The 27,972-nt window shown below is 30.6% G+C and overlaps 1 protein-coding gene across 2 annotated transcripts in view; it reads right to left on the reverse strand.

The window, feature by feature from the left end:
* The window catches only part of LOC118193043 (poly(A)-specific ribonuclease PARN-like), a 125,999-nt gene that overhangs the window by 3,778 nt on the left and 94,249 nt on the right, over positions 1-27,972 (reverse strand). For both annotated transcript variants that reach the window (XM_035364082.2, XM_035364083.2), the window contains 5 exons: positions 25,117-25,172; positions 18,823-18,909; positions 14,547-14,621; positions 5,224-5,395; positions 1,182-1,249 (listed from right to left, as the gene is read on the reverse strand). In XM_035364082.2, the coding sequence (XP_035219973.1) occupies positions 1,182-1,249; positions 5,224-5,395; positions 14,547-14,621; positions 18,823-18,909; positions 25,117-25,172 (458 nt within the window). The remainder of the gene's footprint in view (positions 1-1,181; positions 1,250-5,223; positions 5,396-14,546; positions 14,622-18,822; positions 18,910-25,116; positions 25,173-27,972) is intronic.

Raw genomic sequence — 27,972 nt, forward strand, 5'->3', positions numbered from 1 at the left:
AGGCCTACAACTGTATCTTTGTTTCACTGCAATTCTCCAGTGAGCTCATTCACAATAGAAAGGTGGGTCCACATGTGTGTTTAATTTCCTGTTTTTCTTTTGGGGGGACGGAGAGAGAGGAGGCTTGGTTATCAACTAAGAAATTGCTGGGAAATTGTTTTTCTCTGGAGGTCAAAGGTAATTTTATTAGTCAGCTCTTTGGTTTTTGAGCAGTCTCTTTTTTCATTCACATTTGTTAGCTCTTCGTTAGTTTTGTTAGCTCTACGTTTTGATAGTTTTGAGTTGTAGATTTAACTTTATTTTATAGTTTATATTTTCTAATTGTAGATATAATATTAGTTTATTTTTTCTGATTTTTAATCATTCTGCAAATGGATTCGAGAGGGCTGACCATTTCTGAAGCACTGAAAGTGCTACATGAATTGCCTTCAGATAGCGAATCTGATACGGATCACTGTACATGTGCAAAACATACAATGTCAGGTTGTGCTTTTTCAAAGGTGGTGTCACTTTGTTTGAACAGTACCACCCTGAAAAATGATGGATATGTAAATAATGTAAATATCATATAGCATAATAACAAAAAAGTTAAATTTTTTATTCATTTATATGCATGTAATCATCATGCAACCAAGAAGAGCTTTTTTTGGCCTTGGGGAGGTGAAGTAGCAGGCCTCCCCATGTCACAGTCTGGGTAATGGTAAATCTGCTGCTATGGTAGTCAGAATCTAGAGTTTTTTTAATCGTAGGCAAAATCTTTTATTCTATTAGCGCTTCCCACCAATACTCGGTTCAGGACTCTTTTCAAAGTTCTATTCATTCAGTGAGCCCGCTCCAAGCACACTCACAGAATTAAAATGGTAAGTGGTATCTTTACAAAATTTTACCTGTGTACTTTTCTAGGCCTGATTAGACTGTCTACCATTCTTTTCTTTTAAATTCCAACTTTAAAAGGCAGCATGCCGGAAAGGATTAATGGTAATGTGTATTCCAACTCTCTGTTAACTAATATGCAAACGAGCATATTTTGGTGAAGTTTGATTTCTTCTGATTATTGTTCCTGTATTATTTTTAGGAAAAGTTTTTAATTGTCTAACTTTTAAGTTAACTTATCTACTATTCCCTATGTTATCAATCACAAATTCAAAGATATTAAAAAAATTAAATCAAAATTAACAGACCAGAATCATCTGCTTTTTCTGCTTCATTTTCATCACCCTCAGGGATCAAATCCATACTGACAGCACATCTGTAATAGTAAATTGAAAAAATACTAATTCAGCAATTAAATAAGGATTATGATAATGAACAATTTAGAGCTAAATGACTTAAAAAATGGCAAATAACAAAGAATAAGTATGCAAATATACAGCAGCTCACAAAAATGATCAGACACTTTGAATTTTTGTATTCTGTAATGAACATAAAAACTAAATTAAAACAAAAAGAAAGGCTTTTATTTGATTATATATAAATTAAAAATTTTTTATGGTAAATACATTTTAAAAAAGATGAAAATTAAATTTAAAAGTCAATATTGTTTGTTTAATGAGGAAAAATATTCTCACAAAAATAGTCAGACACTTTTAGTAACAGCCAAAAAACGACAAAAACTTACAGTTTTTGCTTCTTAATATCTTGTGGGATTATATTTAATCTTTTGGGCAATGACTCCAAAGTTTATTTTTGTTGTTATTTCATGCGACTCCTCTTGAATCACTGCCTTCAACTGCTGCTGCGAAGACCTGCTCTGTTTTCAAATTTTCACTTCTAGTTCATCCCAAATATATTCAATAGGATTACGATTTGACAGTTGGGGTGGTGCCTTAATTACTTCTAGACACTTTATATAACAGCTACAGTATAATATGATGCACAATATGCTTTGAATCATTGTTCTGGTAGAATTTAAAACTATTTTGCATATTAAGTTTTTGTGCTGACAATGCCAAATTTCACTTCAAGATGATCAAAAATATGATCTATAAACTCTGCATTACCCAAACTGGAATGTGTCATAGATCTCCATACCATAACTCCTCCTCCACTGTCTTTAACACTTGATACTAAGTTTTTCTTCTGAAATTCTTCTTTGGGTTTTCTTCACATCAGCACTCATCCATCTGAGGCAAAGATGATAAATTTGCTTTCATCAGCAAACAAAACTTTTTCCCAATAGTCAGGTGTCTTTTGTTTCATCGATTTTGCAAGAGTGATTCGAAGTTTTCTTTTTTCTTTTTTTTCGGGGGGGGGGGGGACAACTGACATAGAATTTTTCTTCTTGCTGCTACTCACCCATGATATCCTTCCTGCAGATTATGTTACTCTTCTTGAAATTTTTAGATTTACATATATGCCATATAATTCAAGAAGTTTTGCTACAAGTTTAGAAACATCAGTCTTTGATTTTTTTTTAATTATTTCATCAGATAACTTAAATAGTCCTCCAAGTCTTCTTTTGTTTTGAATATGATTCTGTTTCTTATAATGCTTAATAATATCAAAAACTGTAAAATTACTTAGATTAAGTAAATAGGCAATTTTCTAATAAATTTTCCTTTGATGCAAATCAATAACTAATCTGTGGGTTTCTAACGATGTTTCCTTTTGTGACAAGAAAAGATTAAAATAATGAATATTTTCTAAAAAGAAAATTTTAATTATAAAAGCAAACGATATTTTAGATTTTTTGCCTAGCTTCTTTATCCAAACTAATTCCATAAAATTTCGTTTCTTATATATTGCAGACGATTTTAATTAGAAATAATGAAAATGTCTGATTGATTTTGTGGTATTTTCCCCCCATTTCAGCCTAAAACATTATTTTTTAAATTTACTATTCAATTTTTTAAAATTTATTTAGTACAAAGACAGAGCTATGAAAATATGTATTCAAAGGGAAAGTGTTCCTTATTATTTTATTTCACAAAATTTCACCCATTACTTAAAAAAAAAAAAAAAAAACTGTATTGGCTGATCATTTTTGTGAGACACTATATGTTTACCTACAACAGAACTACTCCTTCCTTTAAACCAACCAAGTCATATTACAAAGTGTATAAGAATCTGATGATCACAACTTGATGGGTAATAGAACATTGCAAAAACTGAGTAACTCTGATGAAAATAGGGAAGGAAAAGTTAGTTCAATCATGGATATTCACAAGAAATAATGTCTGACACTTAATACGAATTGTTCAAATAAACAACAACCAAATGCAAAGCATAATAGCTTCAAATGCTTTGAAAGATGTTCAGCATGTCACATACTTTCATAACAGGAGTGCTAATTCTGGCAAAAAGGTTTTTGAGAAGACATATATATATATATATATATATATATATATATATATATATAAAAGGTGTGACATGCAGACAAAAAAAGAGACTGATCCAATAAATCATTGAACGAGGTTTTTGGAAGGCCCTTTCAGAAGATTCTACGTTTTTGCCTGAAATCCTTAAGCTGAGGTAAAAAATGGGTTCCCCTTAAGCAAGATTTAACTTTAGGAAATTTTAAAAAAAAAGTTGAATGCAACCAAATCAGGTGAATAAGGAGGATGCTCCCCCACAGTAATGTTTTTGCTGGTCAGAAACTGCTTGAGAGGTGTGCGAGCAGGTGCATCGTCCTGGTGCAACAACCATCCATCACTCCACAATTGTGGCCTTTTTTTTTTTCCTAATTTTTTCAAGAAGTCTTTTTAATACTTCAATGTAGCAAAGTTGATTAACAATCTAACCACTGTGAACCCATTCAATCATGATGAACGTGCTGGGCACCCAAGGGGGCGACTAGTACATACATAATTTTTCCCACTTGTCCTTCCTCCTGAAAACCGTTTATGCCATTCAAACACACGTGCATGAGACGAAGTTTCATCTCCATAAGCCTTGGCTAACATTTTAAATGCTTCTCTCCGTGGCTGATTTCTTAAGTTTCACAGAAATTTGATGTTGATTCGCTGTTTGGTTTTTACATTTTCTGGCAAAATGCAGTTGCACGTGTTCACTCAATGATGCAGTACGCCCCACTGGCATGGTTGGCTAAATCAAAACTGGCCACATGGATTAGAGGAACTGTGTGTGGCATGACCTCACCAAAATAGTTGTTGCCAACTCCACACTGGAACTTCTGGTATCTTTGGAGTTTTCAGAACCTAATGTTTGGATAATTAAGATAAGGAAGGAGCAAGAAAAAGAAATTATGAAAAACTTAATCCTTCTTTCTCATTTCTTTTTTTTCTACTATTCTATTGTTTAATTAATGTAGAGAAGTACATAGTGCATCTGCGGACATGACTCTTAAGTTCAATATTCTGAGAAATTATTTCATTCAACAATTTTATTCCTTTTAGTAGATGAGTTCACATTTTTCTTTTACTATTACCCTTTTTAAGAACTTTTTATGCGCTTAGAAAAAGTGTTTACTTATTTGGAGTTTTTTAAAAACACTACACACAGCAGTTTTACTAGTACAAAGAAACTAAAATTTCAGCTAATGTTAAAATAAGTATTTGTATGATATGAAAGTTAAGTTTAATTCAAATTATTTAAAAATTTCACATTACTTCTCATTACCCTTTCTTCATTAGTTCCACTGCTATCCATACTAATTAAAAATTATTTTTCGAATTTCTTAGCAATTGCAAACAGAGTCATAGCTAGGGTTTTCAGCGCCCAGGGACAACTGAAGATTTCGTGCCCCCTACTGCTTGCCAAGGATGGAAAACATTTAATCCTAAAATGTCGTAACATCAGTTTGGCGCCTTTTGGATTCTGCGCCTGGGGACAGATGCCCCCTTTAGCAACGCCCCTGATCCCAAATGTGCTTCCATATTAATCTGTTTTACTAATTCAATACCACATGATTTTCATCATGTACTAATTTCTGCAAAAATGAAATCCTATTTATGTTTATAATATGGCTATTTCTTATGAAAAGAAACAAACTCTTTTAGCAGAAGCTGAAATGATGAAGATTTATTTTGATAAATATCGGAAATTTAGCAATCACATTAAGGTTGTAGAGATCACAATACAGGTAGCGCTGCAAGTAACGGTAACCACAATTCAATAACTTTTATGAAATTTCACTGACATCATGAAAAATAAAAGCATAAATTGAAGTCAAACATTCAAACTGGTATACACGAAATAGCTGCACATTCTCTATAACTGAAGGGAACAGAAGAAATGAAAAATATCAGAAGATTGCATTCTTACTCTGAACTTCCACTAGCTCTTCTTTTCTTTCCAGATGATTCATTACTAAATAACTTTTGAGATTTTTTAGCATCACTTTTGAGACCATCATATTTTTTTACCGTTGCTTGGTAATCAGAAAATGTTCGCACTCGATATATTCTGCTGCTTCTGTTCAACAACGCTGATTTAGCTGAAATATTTTTTACATGGTATTAAAGCATATGATCTGACAATGATCATTTAGACTTTAAATTTACAAAATTTAATTTACATTAAAGTATCTTTATGTAATGACTGCATTTTATAGTATAAAAAGTAACATAAGCTTACTTCAAATTTTGAAGCTGAAATAAATCCAGTGAACCCCCTTAAGGCAACTATCTCTAAAAAATGAGCAGTTCTAATAACATAATTAAATATCAGTAATGGTGATCATTATAAAAGGAATCATTGTTGACCCAGATGATATCATCAAACAATTCGTTATGCCAAACACCAAAATATGTAATATATTTTAATAATATCAAGTTTTAATGAAAGTCTCCTGTTACCGCAAACATCATATCTGCCCTGCAAACATTTCGCGTAGGTGTCTTTAATTATATTTCGTCAAACAATTTTCGGCATTTGAAAGAAAGTTGCTTTAGAACACTGTGTTGTGAAATTTGAAAAAAAAAAAAAAAAAAAATTATCATTAAGTATAAATTGTCTGAAATAGAACTAAAATGCTACCAGATTAGAACCGCCATTTACTTCCAATTCTGCAATGCCAGCAACAGAATGTCACCAAATCATGTGTACAGATTTAGGTACTAATGTTGTATCATATGACATATCATATATGTGAAGGTTTGGTACCAAAAGTTCAGAAGCAAAGTCTATGAAATTTAAGAAGAGCGCTCTGGTTGGCCTACTGATGTTGATGAGGCCCATCTGTGAGAACTTCTGGAAGAAGATCAGTATACAACCACTCGAAACCTTGTTAAGGATTTGCGATGTCAATTAGTCAGGCTATGCTTTGCTTAAACTTGACATACAAGCTCAATCGCTATGTGCCACATGAGCTGACTCAAGCAGATAAGGACAAATGTGTTCTGGCCTGTACTAATCTGCTCAAATATCAAAATAAGGACAAAATTATTGACCAGATTGTTACTTGTGATGAAAAGTGGATTTACTTCAACAACACAGGCAGAAAAGGTGGTTTGTCTATGCCTGGTAAGCATGTCAACAGCATCGCAAAGGGCAATTAGACTAACATGCTTTGTTTCTGATAGGAATGCTGTGGTATTATCCACAAAGAGTATCTGGAAAAAGGTAAAACTCTCAACAGTAAGGTGCACAGCGAGATGCTAGTATGTGTTGACGCTGCTATCAAGAAAAAACGTCGAACTGAGTTCTAGCGAGAAAGGTAATATTCCATCAAGAAAATGCAAGACCACATGTCTGCATTCACCTGCTGGACTCGATACAGACTCAAATGGGATCTTTTACCACACCCACCATATAGCCCCAACATTGCTCCACCTTTTTCCACACCTGCAGCTACACCTTGCTGGTGTGCTATATTCTATTCTGCACAGCATGTCCGAAATGGGGTTGATCTATTTTTGGACTTGCAGCCATCAAGTTTCTGGGCTGAAAGCTTTGCAAAACTACCAAAACTTTGGCAGAAAATCATAGATTTGGGCGGTGATTATTACCTGCACTAAAGGTACTGCTTTCATGTTTTTTTTCCCCTACCTTTATAAAGAATTTTTTTTGGGGGGGGGCTTAAAACATTCATCACAACCAGATAAAATGTAAAATATTTACAGTGTTACACAAATTTAGAAATTTATCTAAAACAGAATTTTATTTAAGAAAAATAAAAAAAAAAAGTTTTTGTATGTCTGTGAAACATTAATGTTATCCTTCTCTAATTGTGATGTAATTTATAACCTCCACTGTAATACAACACTCTTTAAATAAATTATTACATTACTATATTATTTACACTAATTCCTTTACTTCTTTTCTCCACATTTGGTAAATTAAAATAAATCATGTGGCACCAAAGTTCCAGACAACCCATTTTTGATTGTGATCTTTTAAAAATCAGCCACCTTTATTTTGAAGTTGAGTATGGAATAAATACTTGAAATTTTAAATATGTATGCAATATAAGAATACATTTTTAATTTAAATTTTAAATAGCATAAACATTAAGTGATTAAATATAGATTATCTTACACTAAAATGAAAGAAGCATTATATATAGAAATATGATTCAAATTTATTAAAGATGATGCTGGTGGTCTGTCATAAAGGAAGTTTTTTAAGGGGTGGGGAGAAAAATGAAAAGTGCAATAGACAAATGATATAAAATGCTTGATTTATTATTTTAACAAGTTCTTTAAAAAAAAAAATAAATAAATAAAGGGGACAAGTAGCCAAATTTCATTGAATGAATATTTTAATAAATTCACTGAATACTTTTTTAAATCACTAAATCATATTTATAATATAAGTTTTTGTGGATTTTTTGCTTCATAAAATATCTATCATTTTAAATAATAAAATTTACAGTATTTCAGAAAATTCAGTACAAGATAAATTTTCCCTAATTCTTTTATGACCTTATTCACAATTTACCTCTGTGACCAATTTGTAATTTTTAACAGATTCCAAAAAGCTTTCAGCAAGATAAATTCATTAATAATCATTATAACTGACAGCTATCTTCATTTAGATATATCCCTCTGCAAAAGACCAAAACTATATCTGGTAATATCTGGCTTAAGAGAAGGTTCACTGTAAAATGAAAACTAAAACAGACATTCACCTCTATTTCTGAATGCTTTCCATTACAAATATTAATTTAAGAAATAAATCATTGCTTAGAAAATACAGGCCATAAAATTTAATTTCTTTTTATAATAATTTTTTTACTTCCAACCCTTCCAAATGATATGACTTTTTTTATGGAATTTATTTCAACTGTTTGTAATACATAAAATCTCATTTTTTTAAATGATTTGTCATCATATTCCCTCTAATGAACTAAAAATAATTCTCATGATCTAACATTATGAAAACAAAGCAAATTATTATATAAATCATAAAAATAAGATGTTATCCATATCTTCAAAACTTCTAAAAAAGAATCTAAAAAGAGATCTGACAAATAAAAGTGTTAAACAAAGATGGCTATGTTTTACTTTTTTTAATTTTAAATCATGAAGATAAGATTTTTGTAATAATCAATTTTCCTTCTTGCCAGGCATAAAAATTGATAAATTATGAAATGATTTGCATGCAAGATTTTGTTTCTCAATTATGTGGTGTATTTCTTGAAGTTAGAAATTTTAAATAAAACAATAACTGATAACTCATACTTTAATCAATTATGCTTAAAATGTTTTTCATAAAATTCTAGCATTTAAAACTTAGACATAAAAAGCTTGTTTTCCGTATGATGGGATGATAAACTTCATAATTAAAATATATTAATAAATTTGACAATGAAGTTATACAAACTAATTTTTAATTACACTATTATAATTCCTATATTATTTTAGTATTATGTAAAATTTATCCATAATATCTGAGGGGGCAGTCTGCAAAATATTTCCCCCCCCTTAACCTTAAAAACCAGTTAGATTTTAGAGTTCTCTCTGCCAATCAAATAACTTGACTAACTATAAATAATGTATATTTTTGTGTATAAGCTGAAAATTTTTGGAACTTTTCTTAAAGCTAAATTACAGGGGTTAGCTTAGATATATGGATCCATTTATCCTGCACAAAAAGTAGTTACTTTTCCATTAGCCAGGCAGAAGTGGTAAACTGCCAAGTTACTACTTTTTATTTCTTTAGTCTATACAGTATAAAGTCCATAATCCGGATGTCCATTATCCGGAATGATCTATAATTCGGAGCCACAAACTTTTTTTGTATGCTTTACGCATGTGCGTAATGCGTTTACGCATGTGCATTGGGAGGATGTGTCTGCAGATATGTTAAAAAATGCTTGGCATAATTTATGGCCAGCTACCATATTTCATGGTGAGGACGATGAAGATGATAGCCACGATTTTGAAGGTTTTCAGACATAGAAAACTAAAGGTGAAATTTTCCAGTTATTGGATTTTGTAAAGAAATGTGGAGAAGCGGTAATAAATGAAAATGATATAACAGAAATTGTTCATTGTGACGACAATGCCCCAATCATCAATCAATTAACGGGACGGCAAAATCTGTAGTATGTTTCCAGATCCAGAAAATACCTCTTATGATAGTAAAGAAAGTGACAGAGAGAGGTTATTGGAAACAAAAAAATTTCAATTGACAAATTAGTTGGTATTCTCGACACAATTACAGGACTTGAACAGTGAAACTTTGTAACTGAACAAGAAATTATGTCTGTTTATAGAATTAAAGAGAAAGTATTAGCACAAAAAAACGAAGCAATTTAAACAACTTGTATTGAAAGAAATGTTTAATAAAGTAAACAAATAAATATTAAGCTCTTTTTTTTTTTTGTGTGTGTAAATTTTGATATCCTTTAGATCATAATTGCTCTTTATTTCATAAATTACGGTTTCATATTTTTAACTGTATAATTTCTGCATGCCATCTTACCAGATTAAATTGATGATCAATAATCTGGAAAAAACTCTAATCCAGAATTGCTGAAGTCCCATCGAGTCCGGATTACGGACTTTGTATTGTATTTCTGAAGTTAATGAAAAATAATTTTAAATGGAATGAGTCGTACTTATGTATTATCCCACTGCCTGTGAAAATTCACTACTATCAAACCATGAGAATTAGTGGTATCCCACTAAAATTGTGCCAATAATTTTTGTAAAATTCTGAAGGAACAGATGTCTCTTTATTTAATAAACAATAAGTATTCAATCTGATTTGCTTTTGAGCTCTCATCAATTTCTACTATTTTGTTAGGCTTTCCGATTTTACTGGAAGCTTTGTTTAGAAAGCTATGAGTAAATTTTCTGTAGTTAATTGTTCCAGTCTGTGACTATTTTGTCAGCTATATTCAGCTGACCATATCACGTCCTTTGATAACCACTTTTTTATGGCAAGATCTCCTATGAAGAAGGGAAGCAGCAAATTCCTATCCCTTCCCCCTTTTTTTAAATGCATGAAAAAAATAATAGTTAATTTATAGTTTTGTTCATGAAAATAAAACATAGCTTATCAAGAATCAATAGAGATTACATTGAACAAAAGTGCAGGTTATTGTTATGTAGCGTCTACCCATAACTGGCACCATATTGTGCTGCTTGACAACAGTTTCACAGTCGACAGGATAATGCATACGTACCGAATGAGTTGTTCGTTTTGTGAAAATGAATTGTTTTAATTCAAAACTTTTGACATTGCTGGTTTGTTGTGCTACTGTCAAAATGAAAAACCTGATGTTGATGAAATTCTCAACCAGCTAATGGAAAAGGATACTACCTTTTTGGATTTTGGCATCCTCACTAATTCAAGAAGTTTTTCCTCTCCACTCTCAAACTTGTTTTTTATTTAGAAGAAAAGCTGTCCAGCCACACCGTTGTTAGAATTTTTAGCAAAGGTGATTGTATGTAGTTTGAAATCAACTGCATAAGAATATCTCTTGCACTGAGAAAAAATATAATGGCACAGTTACTAAAGATTGTACACAAGACAAAAAATGAATGGGAAAAGTGTGCTAGGTTCAGATAGGGTTAAGAGAGTTAAAACTTATCTGCCTTGTCTTTTGGCATTTTACTTGAAAGTAATTTGAATGAATAATATTCCCCTCCTTTAACCTTCTTGGTAACATTTTCACTTTCATTGCAATATGTTTGAATGGTACAGGGCTACTTTATTATTATTATTTTGGCTTATGTGTTTTGAAATTTGGATGAATTTTTGAAGAAAAAACACACTCTTTGCTTATAATCAGAAATATATGGTACTCCTTCATTTCCCATACTGCTTTAGCCATCACCAATAGTGTTATATAATATACTAACATAATTGCTTAACTAATTTGCTTCCTTAATGGATATAAATATATTTCTGAATGAAAAAATTCAAGAATCAATAAAAAGTAAGTCTTCTGTCTTCCATTCTGCTCAATAAGCTATTAGCTACTTGCTACAAAAACATAACTGAGCTTGTTTTGGAATTTGTTAATTAGCCAAATGTACAAGCATATACTGTTATATCCTCTATATTTTGTTATAATTTAAGCAACTCTCCTAACCCACTCTTAAATATACTTCAATGAAAAAGAAATCACAAAATCTGCAAAGGCATCTTCATTTGAAAAAAATTTCCAGCAGCAACATTTATTATTTACACAATATGCTATGCAGACGCATAAATTTGGATTGATTGGGTTACATGGTAAAACAGACTATGCCAGCCTACCACACAAGATGCCTTCAAGAAGTATTTTCCCAAGGACAACTTGGCTGACAAATGACTCTGATAAATAAACATTGAATTGGTCGCAACTTACATCAGATATTAAAAATTTAAAAAAATTTATTACTATTACAAAAATAGATAAAGCAAATAATAACTTTAGCATTATATGAAAACAATTCTACATAGAAATTATTCATAAAGAACTTTCCAATGCAACTACTTATCAATTAGCAAACCTTACAGAAACATCTATAATAAAACAGAATTAAAACTTTTCATAAAAATCTAAATATTACTTTAAATCCAAGCTACAACAGATTTACTAATCTCTATGCACTTCCCAAATTCCATAAAACACCATTAAAATTCAGATTTATAGCAAATGGAACTAATAATTACAAGAAAAATATAGACTATTATTTTTCAATTCAACTTAAAAAAATCTGTAAATTTATTTTCAACGATAGTCACACTAATCATAACTATTGCTGGATCATCCATAATAACACTCCTGTCATTAATGCCATTCAAACAATAAACATATAGAACATTAACTGCTATGACTTTGAAAACTTATATATCTCACTTCCTTTAGAAGAAATTTATACTAGTCTAATAGATCTACCTAAACTCTTCCCTGATATGCTCACGATTATAAATCTTAATAAATGGAAAACCTACCTAAAATGCACACTTTTTCATAACTATATTAAATTTCAAAATCAACTTTTTAAGGGGTCCCATTCCAGTACCTCGATCTGTAATATCTTTTTATTTATCAAAGAATTTAACTTCTAAAAAAAATCTACAACAACAAGAATTAAATTACTACAAGCACACTTACAGATATATAGATGATCTTATTACAATTAAAAATTTTAATAAGATTGAATACTTCGAGATTTATCCAAATTGCCTTACACTTAATAAAACTAATAATTCACAAAATCGCATAGACTATCTCGATATCATTAACTAAAAAAAAAAAAAAAAAAAAAAAAAAATTATTTTTTGACAAAACAAGAAATTTCAATTTCAATTTTAACAAATTAATAAATTGGAATTCCAACATATCCAAAAAAGTAATTATACAATAATAAATCAAATACAACAAATTAAAAATATCTGCACAGATACTATAGATCTACAATGCGAAATTTTTCTCCTTATTAAAATTCTCAAAAATAATCTAACACCTAATCAATTTATTAACCACTGCCTTAAAAGAGCAGGCATTAAATACTCACTTTAAATCATTTAACTGATAGGGATATGATAATTTGTTCCTAAACCTGAGAAGGCGGTATAAGTTGGATGACTATCAGTTGAAGGATTTGTACATAGTGTAAGTACAAAGCTGTATATAATGTAAAAAGATAATTGTCTTCAGACTTATGCTGTTACTAAAAAAATGGGCCTATTTCATAATCTTTAGTCTGTCAAATAGCTCTTTGACAATGAAAATTCCTATTTTCTTTTTCTTAATTTCTTCCTCATTATGACACAACAATTAGCCAGAAATTATTTAATTTCCATTCACTAGTATATTCAAAATTTTAACAGAAGGTTTTACTCACATAAGAACTCCACAACATATGTCCCTCAAGCATTCCTAGTCACTCCCTCTCCCATAAATTATTTCACACAAGTTTTGCCGCCTGAAATAATTCAAAGCCCCTGCTGCCAATAAAAAATTTCGGACACACAACCCTTCTGAGTAAGACGCGAAGAGAACACTTTGCCCACTTCCCATTAGAAAGAACGTAAGTTAATTAATGCTTTTTCTGGCCTTTTATATCTTCATGTACAATGCCTTTTAGATATATTTTAAATTTAAATTTTTATTTTTTGATTTGTTTTTGCAAAGATTGCATTATATTTCTTATATTTCGTAATTTTCTAATGTTTATTTCAATTACTTTGAGTTCTATTTTAAAATGTCAATTTCCAATGTTTAATTTTTTTTAAATAGTTTTGAATTAAAATGCATAAACACGAGGGTGTTGTGGGACAATTACTCAAGTAATTTATCAATTTTACTGCATAAATTGCTTTTTACTCAAAACTGAATTAGCGAAAATGCTTAATCAGAATGAGTTCTTTGGTGCTCTACATTGGTTCTTGATCCCTTCAATTCATGGAAATATTTGGCCTAACTTAAATTGTCAGTTTGGCATCGCCTTATTACTTGAGTAAAGGACGAAACACCTTCGTATTTATTTCTTAATTATTGTACATTGAACGGGAGTTGGTTTGTTCCTCTTGAAAAGTCAACTAATTTCCGATCAATGGCAATGATTACTTGCTCTTAATTTAATTACTTGCTTTTAATTTAATTTCTTTTTACAATTGAAATTTTGTTATTCATGATTTAATTCAAGTCCCCATTAAACATTTTTAACAATTTACATTCATGTTACTTTAAAACAATTTTTGGAATTAAACTTACTAACTATGGATTCACTCTTTTTAGATAAATCTACTAAAATTAATATTAGGAGATAATATAATCAATATTTCTTTAGTAAATAACAATTCTTTTGAAAACAGGACGCAAACATGGCGCAAACATAGTATTTTCACGCATTACGTTACAGAAAAATTATCATTAAAGACATAAAGAAAGAAATTTAGAACTAATATTTCACAAAGACCAGAAATTGAAATTCATAATTAATAAATTTCAAATAATCATATAAATGCAACAAAGAATTTTACTAAATTTCTTTATGTCTTTAATTATATATATATATATAATGTGAAGTTGATTATGAACAGACTGTCAGAAAAATTCTTATTATACGATGTTCAAGACATAGAATTTCTAAATGTTTATCAATTGAAAAAAAGAAAACATAACTAGTAAATATTTGATGAAAATAAACCTTAATAATTTTGGTTGCTCACTGTATGAATAAGAATGCTTAACGTACCACTGATTGTATGCTCCTCACTCCGTAATGCTACTAAGGCTGATACATCATCCAACCAGTTTACATATATGTTTCCTAAGAGTAAATATATATTAATATAACACAAAAAATTAAATTTCATTAATTAAGGAATTTAGAAGATTTACATTTTAAATTAAATCTCTGAAATAAGTGAGATCAGAGTTCGTACATATTTCTGCACACTGAAATTAAGTACCATTAAGAACCATTAATGAAAAAAAGTTAAGGACCTATGAGAAAATGGGAACTGAATTTTATGCAATTTATCAAGTGGTATTAAATATTTTACACTTATAATAGTTGGACAAATTTGAAAGAAGATAAGTGACATTTAGGTTTTACTAACAGTTAGCTTTATGTTGATCTTTTTATGTCTCATTTTGTCACATACTTGGTCAATCTAGAGGTTTAGTAAATAGCAGGCAGATTTTATGTCACACAGCATATGTTAAAATGAGAAGTAAGATCATAATCAGCATGATTCATAACAAGAGACTGAATGTTGACACTGCTGCTGCTTGTCTAGAGAGAGACCTGCTGATCAGAACAAACCTGAAAGGCCTGATGTAGACATGGTTGGCAAGGTTGAAAGTTAGACCGGCTCTGTTTGATGCAGTTAGTGTCGTAGCTTCATGTAGAGTTCCAGGGGTTGCAACAAAGTTAATATGCTTTAGGCTTCCAATAAGCCATTAAAGCACCAGAGGTGATAAGTTATTTTGTATTATTTTAAGTCTCACTAGATGCAAAGAATAAGTTTTACCTGAATTTTTACATTTTTGTACTTTATCTTGTGACAACATAGAGTATTAATGAAAGGCAATAATTCATTTAAATACGCAGAGTTAATTTTATGGATTGTAGAGTCATTGGGTATTTTTTCGAAGCAGGCAAGATGAAAAATATGCAACGCCTTCGCCAGGAATCAAACCACGGACCTCTCAATTACGCGCTGAGCGTGCAGACCATCACACCACGAAGGCGTGCCAAGAAAGGAGAAATACCTTATATATTCTCCCTTTTAAAAGGCGACTGGGTTTTTAGGGAACGCCATCGGCAAATCCTGGGTGAAGAGAATCATCATCCAATACCCTTTTAGTTCGGGAGCCACGGTAGAGACATTAGGTATTTTTTAGAATTAGGCAAGATGAAAAATATGCAATGCTTTTGCCGGGAATCGAACCACGGACCTCTCAATTATGTGCTGAGCATGCAGACCACCACACCACGAAGGCATGCCAAGAAAAAAATAAGGGAGAAATACCTTATAAGATAAGCAGTTAGTTGTAAATAATTAAATTAGGTAGTTAGGTAGCCTTACTCATTATGGATATACATGGCCACTATTAATTTTTTTTAAACAATATCTGTTAAAAAGTCCTATTAAAATCAAAATCTAATAAAATTAACAGTTTAAAATACATATGTCAATGCGACGTGTCAAAGACATGCGTCAACGCGATGCATGCGCAGAAAGTTTGTAGCTTTGAGGTCCGGATTATAGATCATTCCGGATTATGGGTGTCCAAATTAACGACTTTTGACTGTAGTTCAAAACCCCGACATATGAAGCAAATTATCGCTATGACTGAAAGTAACTATAATTTCAAACAAAGGTTTAAATAAGCCTCTTATTTAAAAAGAACTTGGAATATAAGGGGCATGCTCTGATGCTAATAAAATCAATTACAGCTCACGGTGACATAATTAAAAAAGAACAGTCAAATTCAAACTAAAAATGTAGACTAGTGGTCAAAGATTATACAATTTAATTTTAATTTAATCTGGCTCAGTAACTGTATCATATGAGGAAACAGAAATGGGAAATTACAGTAAGGGCTGAAATCATAAACAATTGGGTAATTTACATAATAATAATTACACATATCTTTGAAGAATAATTTTCTTTATATATTCAGTTCTTTCTTCAACAAGTTTCCTTTTCATTTTAGAATTTTAGGATTTAATTAAGTTTTTTCTTTTTTGTTTGGGGGGGGGAGGGGTTATACTAAAGCTGCTAATTTTATTTCTTTCGTAATATGAAAATTCAGAAGAAATACGAAATATATATAATAAAGACCAGTTACAGGGCTGGTGTGACAGAATTTTATGGATTTAGCGACACACCAAGCTACAAAATGTAGAAATGGCAAAACATTTAGAATTTAGAGCAGACATTGGAAGCTGAATTTAGAAAGGCACTAGGCAGCAGAATTTAGGATCTACAAAGATTGCATCATGTGGGAAAATGCCTAGTGCCAGCTCTGTGTATGATGCATTAAGACATATTAGATGAATCTTTTAAATTGTAAGTTTTCAATTTCTTTACTAATAAAAAAATCCCTTTCTATAATGCCTGCCCATGTGATAAGATTTGAAGCATTTTTGATATTTTCTATGCTTGTGTCTAGTAAAAACTAGAGAAAATAAAGGGAAGATAAGCATGTTAAGAAAAAGATTCTAGTATCAGAGGTAAAACATTCAAATATTATATTTCCATTGTTCTTTCAGACATTCTCCAAAAAGTAAGAAATTCATCGCAAACTTTCTGTAAAATGCATCCATAATGTGTTGATACTATGGAGACGTTTTTCCTTTTTCACATAGTTCTCAAATTTTCTAGAATCATGGGTTTATAAATCTTGCTTTCAAATCCTTCTAAACTTTCCAAGGTGCAATGTCCAAAATCCTAAAGAAAAATTATCCCTCCCAATTCTCTAACAGCAAAAAGCCGAAAATATTTTGGAAGAAAAAAAAAAAAAAAAAAAAAAAAAAAAAGAAGAAGAGAAAAAGTGTAAAATTAATTCTATAGAGTAAACTGATGCACACTCTGAGAATTTTGAATATTCTGAGACATTTACATGGGAAAAACTCTTACTATGAAAAAATTAAAAAGAAGACATTTTTAATTAATTACATAGCTAATTTTGCTTTTGCTAAGAGCTGTTTCGTAAATTGTGCTTTATAACATTATACCTTGTTTATTTTTCAGATTCAAAATATTGTATAATAAGTTGCCAAAATGAAACTTTATAATATGACAGCAAAAAATAAAAATGTTTTATTTTAATGTTATTTTTAAATATAATTTCAATATATTACCATTATTTTAATGAAATTTACGATGTTTAATAAAAAATGTCAAAAAATTCTCTCTTGGAATAAAAATTTTTTTATAGAAACTGATCTTAAAATTGCCAAAATACTGATAAGTTGCCAAATTTAGAAGCATTTAATAAAAGAATTCACAGCATCAAAGCAAAAAGTTATTTAAGAGATCTTTATTGGAAAAAATGAATTTCGAAATGCTTATGTTTCACTTCTTGCTTAGAAACTCTAGTATTCCATCATTTATATTAGAAATAGAAACAAATTATAACCCATTCAAAAGATAACAATGCATGTCAGTGAATTGCCAAAAATATTCCTCCAAAATGCTAATTCATACTCAAAATGACAGTTGTAAAGACAGACAGAAATTTCAGATGATTAAAATTAAGGACCTTCTGCTGATTTTGGCCAAAATTAAGAACTTTTAAAGACCAAAAATTGATTCCAAAAAATCTAAGGTCTCTTAAGGACCGTATGAACTCTGGTGATTATTAGTTTGATTTGGAAAAAATAAATACAATAAAATTTAAGAAAGAAATGTATAAATAATGTAAGTAAGTGAAACACTAAAATACATTTTTGAGACTGTCAATCAAAAACACTAGCATCACAGTTATAACATAACAGCATAAATGCTAATAAAACAATCTTACTCAATTGAGCAGAAAACTTTATCAATTCATTTTTACAATTTAAATTACATGATATAAATATTTATTGAAAAAAAAAAGGCGTTTGCTTGAATTTAACTTTGTTATTTCCAGGAGCTTTCTTCAGTAGGAAACTGGCATTGGCAGTGATCTGTCTGATATCCCCCTTTTCTCTAGGAATAAAACCTCATTACTGATTACTTACTTATTACTCATGTGATAGTTTCAAAACTGTTGCCAGGAAGGATATTGACAGTAAATAAACTGCCGCATACAAAAGGATTGAATGTGTTGCAAAGACACCAAAAATTTAGAATGTGGCTGTAACAGGAAAAGCAAGATTTTTTTTTTTTTTTTTTTTTTTTTTTTTTTTGGCAAGTACATACTATTTTGACTAACTCCAAGTGACTAAAACTCCTGGTTGGAATAAGATATATGTACCAGATTTTGAATAATTATACAACCATACAAACACGCACACACAAAAAGAAACTTACCATACGGTAGGAAAAGCTCAACTAAATCAACTGTTTTCCATTCCTCAGGAAAACTCACATAAAACACATTATCCCTTTTAGGTTCAGCTAAAAATACCAAATTTGTAAAATAATTAAATTAAACATAATCAGACAATATTACTATATTTCAAAACAGGAATTATAATACAATATGCATAAGTTTAATTTCTAAAATTCAATCTAATTAGATGCAATTACTTTTATCTTCCTTTATTAGAACTAAAAAAATATACTCAGAACACAGATTAAATATGGGAATGTATAAAATAAATAATTATTTCATTCCCTGTTAAAGTAATTAACAAATCCAACTTTCTTTAGTAATATATCATATAAGAACACAAAATAAAACTAAATGCAAATATTAACTAATTAAACACTGAAATTTCATAAAAAGTTCCACAAATGATTAAGGCAATTCAGATTAAATAAAATTTGTTAAAGAAAATTATGCTGAAAATCACTAAGGGCAGTGGAATAGAATTGCACAATTTAAGTTTCATTTACTGGTGAGAAATATCTTCTTTAGTAAATGCTAAAAATAAAAATCCAAGAAATTTTGAAATCAAGACCAGGAAATGCAATGAAAAACTGGAAACGTTGGTAGCTATGTGATTAGTTACAAAAGTTTTTCCAGAGCCATTAAGGCGCTGCTATTAAGTTAAATACTGAAAAAATAACCATAAGAGTACATTTTTATTCATTTTCAACAAAAAAATTCAATCATTTTCAACAAAAAATAAATAAATAAATAAATAAATAAAATAAAATAAATAAATAAATAAATAAATAAATAAATAAAAATAAAAAATCTAAAGAAGGGGTCAGATTTCAAATTTAAATGATTATTACTTTTGAAGTCACTATATTTTTCTATCACTGAACTATTTTTGCTTACTCTTTACGTGTCAATAAATTAACTCCAAAAAGAAAACAAAGGGATGGCTTCTTATTGTTATTTTCAGTTCTAAACAATCATGCACACTCATAAATATGATAGCGCTTCCATGAAGTTTTAATACTGAATGCATTAGAACAAAGAGAGGAATTTGTAAGAAAAATCACTAACTGCTTTTCTTCTCTGTACACTTTGTCTAATACTATACATATATAGTATAGTATAGTATAGTTTATAGAGCTTCCTGATGCCTTTATAGAAGTCAAGTACAGTACAAAGTTTGTAATCCGGACTCAGCGGGACTTCGGCGATTCCGGAAAAAGGGTATCAAATTTTACACACACAAAAAAAAAGCTTAATACTTATTTGTTTACTTTATTAAACATTTCTTTTAACACGCGCATGCGTAATGTATGCGCATTCTTTACGCATGTGCGTAAAGTTTGTGGCTTTGAGGTCCGGATTGTAGAACATTCTGGATAATGGACGTCCAGATTATGGACTTTGTACTGTATTAGAATGTTCATTAATTTATTCATTACATGTTTCAGGACTTTTTAAAAGCTCTTAGAACAGCAGCTTTTAAAACAAAATTTCTTTTTAGAGTACTGAGAGTAATCTGCAAGTACCAAACTGAGCACGTGGAGTAAAAGCCATCACAAAATTGGGGGGGGGCAATAAAGTGCTTTATTATAACTGTACTTTGAGAAACGAATCTGATCATTTTTTGCTGCTCTGTCTTTGAATCCACGATAGCAGACAATTACTTCACAAAATCAAACAAAAAATTCTGTTTAAATGTTCACCAATGAACTGATATTTTAAAGCTTAGTTTCTGCAGCTTTTTTTTAGTTTACTGCCCTATTTCTAATTCCCCCTTCAGAATCTTGTACCTCTGAAACAATTACAGATAGATACATGTGAAGATTAACTAAAATGCTTAGAATCTTTTAGGGTTCTTTTCACTTCATAAAATAATTAATCAAAAGTCCTATGCAATACGGAAACATAACAGTAATAATTAAAACACATATTGAAGCATTTATAGAACATATTTGAAAAAATTTTTTTATTGAAATTGAGGGTGATCAGACACAGGCATAAAACATTTTTGAAAAAAAAAGGGGGGGGGAAGAAGCATCACCAATTTTACATCAAAAGCAATAGACAGAGCAAAGCAAAATTGAACACAGTGCTGTCTGCAAAAGAAAATACTACTAAAAATACTAATGACTAAAATATTAGAATTTTGAGAGTATTATAAAGAACTGATTCACTAAATATGATAATTTTTTCTAAATACATTAAGCCAATCGAGTTCTTCCTAACACTTTTAGAATTCTACACCTTATTTTTCCTTATAAACACATTACAATTTTCCTTGGCACATGGCGCTACCTTTTATTTTGCTTCAGCTATCACTTTTCATATAAAATATTTGTTGCTTCTTTCATTTTCTTACTCCTGGGAAACAAGAATTTATATCTGATCACCCTCAAAGTTGATGCAGTATCATTCAAAATTTATAATGAACTGCAGCTGCTTTTTTGCAATTTTAAATTTTACATTAGCATGCTTCTCTTCCAGTTTGTTTTACAGACTTGTATAAGCATGCACATATTCGATATCACTGAATGGAGGTATTGAATATTAGTGGTCATGTTTTTCAAATATCAGAATGACAGCTGATAATTATATTTTCTCGGAATAAAAAAAATAAAGCTAATATAATAAATAAAGCCCAATATAAATAAAGATTGATCCATCAACATGATTTAAAACGATTCTTGTAGAGATGCATGACTGAATATTTGTTTCATAAAAGTGCCTTTTTCAAAATTTTTTTAGGCAACCAAATTTTGAGCATGTTTTTTTGGCCACCTGACTTTACAATATATTCCTATGACCCTTAGACAAGTAACACTATCTAGATTTCATAGCTTAGTGGTGGATAATACTAAAACTGAAAAATTATCTTTTAAAGGAAGTGTATTCAGATGTAATAACCATGTAATAATTTGCCATATGACAAAACATCTTATGGGCAACCCTTTTTTTACGCATCTGATTTGCCTGTTATGTGTAAACTAAAATTTGGAAATGAGATGCACATATGTAATGCCATCTTATTTCCAGAGTTTTAGTTTTTGACTACCTTGTATATTATTTACTTTTTCTGTTTTTAGATGGTGTTACCTGACTATAAGAACAAGTCTGCAGTTTTACTTAAAATTTTCAATTATCATTCTATGAAAACACGCATATACACCAATCCTCCGTAAAAATTCCTGAAAGCTTTCAATTCAGATTTTACATTACACCCAAAGGGACTTTTTTAAATTTTTTGTGGGTTACCTTTATTAAATATCATGTTCTTCGCACTTAAACCATAAAATTCTGCTCAACAGCAATATCGCAAAATAATTTTAAAACGAGCATATCTTTAGAATTTTCAATATACAGTCTCGCACTTTGGAGAAAAATGTTTTCCTTTTTTCCGTACAGTATTACCATTGCTCGCTTTGAAATCGTTGAGTTTGTTAATAAAAAAATTGTTAAAGTTTAACAAAATATGAAATAGATAATAAAACAAATTCCAAATTTGGGCTTCCAGATACCCATATTCAGATGGAAATTCAAAATTTGATGCTCTAGGTACCATCATTTTACGACAATGTGAGAAACAAACACACATTTACGCAGATTCTTCATTATTTAATTTCTTTAAATATAATACAGAGCTGTAATATTTGGTGGCAAAAGACTAAAAAGTGAACCAACATTTGAAGTTTTTGACACAAAATGCCGAAATGAAATTAGCAGCCCTTCTGGGCTGATGTAATTTGGTCTAAAAAACCCACAGCCAAACCACAGCTCTCATTTACACCCATCTTTCATTCAAGCCAGTATATAAAGTATTCAAGAAAAATTTGTGCTGCAGGAGTGAAAAGCGGAATTTAAACAGTAAGTGATGGCAACCCCACCGAGATGACCTCAGATGTTAACATTCCTGTCAGTCATCGGTCAGTGCAGAACTGTAATACGTGTTGGTTGTATTAAAAGCAGTTCTATAGTAACTACATTTTTGAAGTGAACCATGTCAGTGTTAAAGGATGTTTTACATGCATATTTACTTTATCAGTTCAAATCGGCAACAAAGCTGCAAAAGCTACTTAAAAATTATGCTCTGCATTTGGAGAGGCATGAGTGAGTAAGCACACAGCACAAAAGTCATTCAGTTGATTTGCATCTGGAGACAGGGCAAGCCCAGAACTGGGCATCCATCAATTATTGACAAAGCCCTGTTGAAGGAGGGCATTGAGCATAATCTACATAAAAAATTCAAGGAACTAGCACAATGGTTTAGAGCATTGGAGGAAATCATTTGATTATAAATGTATAACCTTGGGAAGACATGGAAACTCAGTAAGTGGGTTTCTCACTTTTTAACCTAGGAAATCAAGCTCTAAGGACTCATCATTTGTTCTTCATTGTTGTCACACCACAAGAAAGCCCCATTCTTGGAACACATATTGATATGTGATGAGAAATGAGTACAGTCAAAAGTCGTTGATTCGGACACCCATAATCTGGAATGATCTATAATCCGGACCTCAAAGCTACAAACTTTCTGCGCTTGCGTCTCGTTAACGCATACGCCTAAGACCTTTGCGGCTGCGAATATGCGTTTGCACGTGCGCAAAATGCGTTTACAAATGCACGTTTAATGTATAACGGACGGTATGAGCTAAGCTAAAAGTATCTAATTCAGTTAATGTTGCCGATTGTGTTGTTCCTTAATCTTCGAATTGGATTCGACTTATTATTTTTTGCAGACTGTTAGACTGTAATTTTATAAAAGTAAGCTTGAACTTTCGATTATGTCAAATAGAATTTCTGATATATATTTACTAATACGTAAAGGATCTACAAAGCGAAAGTATGTTTCGAAGTCCATTAAATAAAAAGTGGAATTGCTGCAAAAAATGGATAAAGGCATATCCTTTGTTTATCTTTAACGCCGTGCCACACAATGAATTGGAAGTTGATCTGTCAGCACTATCCTTATCTTCAGGGCAGATGCTTTTATTTTATTTGGCTTATAATTCCTTACTAAATGCAGTATTTCATCTCAATATACTCCGTCTTTGATATGATTTACATCAAATTCCTCGTCATTATAATTCGCTTCTGATAGTGAAAAAAATTAAAAGTTTATTGAAAACAAAAAAATTTCGATTGACAAATTAGTTGGTATTCTCGAAACAGTAATTATAGGACTTGAACAGCGGAACTTTGGACCTGAAGAAGAAATTATGTCTGTTTATAGAATTACAGAGAAAGTATTATCACATAAAACAAAGCAACTTAAACAACTTACATTAAAAGAAATGTTTAATAAAGTAAACAAATAAATATTAAGCTTTTTTTTTTTGTAAATTTTGATACCCTTTAGATCATAATTGTTCTTTGTTTCATAAATTAAGGTTTCATATTTTTGATTTTATAATTTCTGCATGCCATCTTACCAGATTTAAACTGATGATCTATAATCCGGAAAAATCAATAATTCGGAATCGCCGAAGTCCCGACGAGTCCGGATTAACGACTTTTGACTGTATTATACAAAACCGCAAAACAATACATCATTAGCCATTCCCTGGTTCTGTGTCATTTGCCCCAAAACAAAGCATTCATCAACAGAAATGCTCTGTGTCTGGTGGACTAGTGCTGATATTGTACACTTTCAGTTGCTAGAGTGACAAAACCATCACAGCCAAGGTGTACTTGTCGCAGTTGCAAAAGGGTTGCCACTGTACTGTGCCAGAAGAAGAAAGTACTAGTCAACAGGAAAGTGAAAATGCCAGACCTCATATGGTGAAAGCGACCAAGGAAATGATCAACACACTTGGTTGGGCATTTGTAACCTCATCCACCTTACTCCCCAGTCATCACCAAATCTAACTATCACCTGTTTTTGGCCATGGATAACCACTGACGAGCAACAGTTCCAAAACGAAGATCATGGCATAGGACTTTTTTTTCCCTCTAGGGACAAGAACTTTTATAAATGTGGAATTTACAAGCTTGTTACTTGTTAGGAAAATGTAACTGAAGCTGAAGGAGATTATTTTGGTGAATAAAATGCATTTGCATGAAATTACGGGTCATTGTTTCTCACTGAAAACTATAGAATGAACTTTTTTGGATACTTGGTAGCATATGGTTCTTAATGTAAAAACTCTGGAAATTTTATTTCTAATAGTGAGATTGAGAAATAAAAGTAGGATTTGCAGCAATCATTCAAATGTCTTCGATGTGAATTAGGTAAGATGATGAGAATTTTTTAAAGTCTATGAAGAATAAATACTTACGATCTGGTCCAGAAAGATTTATAGACATAATATCATAGTGCCGCATAATGAATATCCTAGTTGGGGGAGAGGAAAGAATTTTAATTATGCAAGGCTCTGAGCACAAGAAAAATACATATTTTCAATCTTTTTTGATAAACATTAACTAACGAAAGTACTACAACATTTAAGAGAAAAAAGGGTTTTTAATTGCAAACACAGAATTAAATGCATTAAATTAAACAGATACAAACAAATGGTGTGGCTCCCATATGGTGCTATAATTGGACTATAGGTATGTTTTTGGCTTCTTTCACAAGCCCCAAAAAGCATAGCAGGTGCATAACCGAAAAGTACTGAATAATATTACATGATATATTCACAACACAAATGATGAGTAACCAATACTTTTGATCAGATAATAAGATACACCAACAGAATAAAAGAACAATTACTGTTTGAAGCAGATATTTATAAATGTATTTTGGTGTTAAAAAGGAAATATTTAATATAATTATATTTTTGCAGAGAAATTATGCACAGCAAAACAATAAGACAGAATCTGGAAACAGAAGCATGGGTATCGGGCAATTAAATACATGGAATTGCTTCAATGAGAGAAAAGTTACAAAGCATTTTACCATTTTAAAGTAACATTTTTTTAACTAAATTTAAAAAATTGTCTAAGCAAATAAGTTTCCTCCTGATAATTTTTAAGGCACACATATGCTAATGGAAGTTTATTTTTCAAAAAATTTAATCAAATGCAGTGGTACCTTGGTCTATGCTATTTATCTGTTCCAAATCAATACCAAACAAAGTTTCACAATAAGAAATGAAAGAGAACTACTCCATTCTTATAAAAAATTCCCATTGTTATTAACGTTTTGAGGGGCGCTGGATTTTAGATCTGTCAGGAAGACCTGTATTTAAGCAACATTTACCGTCTAAATTTGTACAATTACTTATTTTAGTCACTATTTTCATAAACTTACATTCATTAAGATCATATTAAAGAACGTAAGAAAGCAAAATATCTTAAATTATAAGCTAATATATGTAAGTAGTAAAAATCTTATTATTGGATAAAACCAGTCAAGGTATTAATAGGGTTACTATAACTCTGTTAATATTAAAATGCAAATGCAGTGGGTGAAATATACAATGTATCCATAATTTAATCATCAGATAACAAAATTAAATTGAAAGTAATTTTATTACGAGAAATAATAAATATTGATATAATCTTCAATTTAAGGAATTTCATTTGTTCAGATTTTTGCGAACAGGTACAGGGAACTTGTTTGTTTACAGACAAAATGGCACCATGCATTCAAAAAGAAATGTGTGTCCTCTGGTTATGGGAAATAAAATCTCTAAAAACAGTTCAAAGGTGATTCAAACATGAATTTAATAAAACTCCACCCATGGAAAAATCAATTAAAAGATGGTTAAAACAGTTTCAAGAGCGAACATGTTTCGCATAAAGGTAGTGCAGGTAGGCCAAGTGTTCAGTGATGAAAATGTTTCTGCCATTCGAGATGTGTTTGTGTGCAGTCCCATTAAATCCATTTACTGTGCCAGCCAGCAAACAGGAATTCCCAGGTCGACTCATATAGTTGTTTATGAACTGTTGAAACTGAATGCGTACAAATTGCTTATTTATCAACAAATCAAATTCAAAATTCTTCAGAAAATCATACCTTTGTCATTCCAATATACATGTGCATGATTTCCTTGACGAAATGCTCCTAGACTGTTGAATTGATAGGGGTGACCAATTTCAGGGTCAACTCATTCTTCGAACATCACAATAATTGAGCTCTTTTTCTAGGGGTACCTGAAGAACCAAGTTTATGCAGCACAGATTTGCAGCATCAAAGAATTAGAAAAATCAAATCATCATAGAAACAGCTACTGTGACTCTACAAATGCTTAATAACATCTGGTGAGAAATAAATCGAGAAGAGATTTGATACTCTCTGAGCCACCGCTCCTCGTGTTGAAATGTATTAATATAAAATTATTTGAAGTGCTAAATAAAATTCAATCAGTATTCCCTGTTATCTCTTATTCTGTATTATTTAGTATCTTTATCCAGTGAATAAATTATGGACACTCTGTATATTGTACATTAAAAAAAATTATCAAATTTATTTATTAACTTTTTCGCCTTTTTCTTCTGAAATTATTAAATATATTAATATAATGCCATACCATAACAATAAGATCATTAAACAATGTCTATGTAAGAAATAAAAACTATGATCAATTTTTTTTTAAAAAAAGGATAAAAAAATTTGTATTTATATAAGAGAATCATGAAAGCAAGCCATGTATAGGAACACCAAGGGCAACTGATACAAGCAACACCAAATTTGGTACACAAATTTGGCATCGAGTTTTCCATACATTTACTGCCACTCTTTTGTGCAAAACTAGTCTTAGCACTGCCTTGAAAGAGGTAAACCAGGATAGTGAGCACCGTCGTGACTCACTGAACTCTAATTGAATTCCAAACAAAATGTATTTTAAAGCGAATATATATTCAGATACAGCCGTATATAATAACTGATATTACACATTTATTAAAAAAGTGTTAGCATTATCTTTAATCACATAGCATCAATTAACTTAAAACTGAGATAGACAAAACTATCCTGTAAAATGACACAAGTCTTGTAACAATGATAAAATGAAATCAGACTGCATCAAAATTTACTTATTCCCATTTCACTTAACATAGATTTGAAATGCATTTGCCATAAAGTGCATCACTCATCTGCACGCATAAGCTTTTTGTTATAAACTCCAAAATTTTAGTTTTTCAAACTTATTAAAAATGTTGCATTCTATTATTCATTTAATGACATCAAA

Source organism: Stegodyphus dumicola, chromosome 4, assembly GCF_044657685.1.
Source record: "Stegodyphus dumicola isolate Sdum_Otavi_A_Nest chromosome 4, ASM4465768v1".
Taxonomy (NCBI): domain Eukaryota; kingdom Metazoa; phylum Arthropoda; class Arachnida; order Araneae; family Eresidae; genus Stegodyphus; species Stegodyphus dumicola.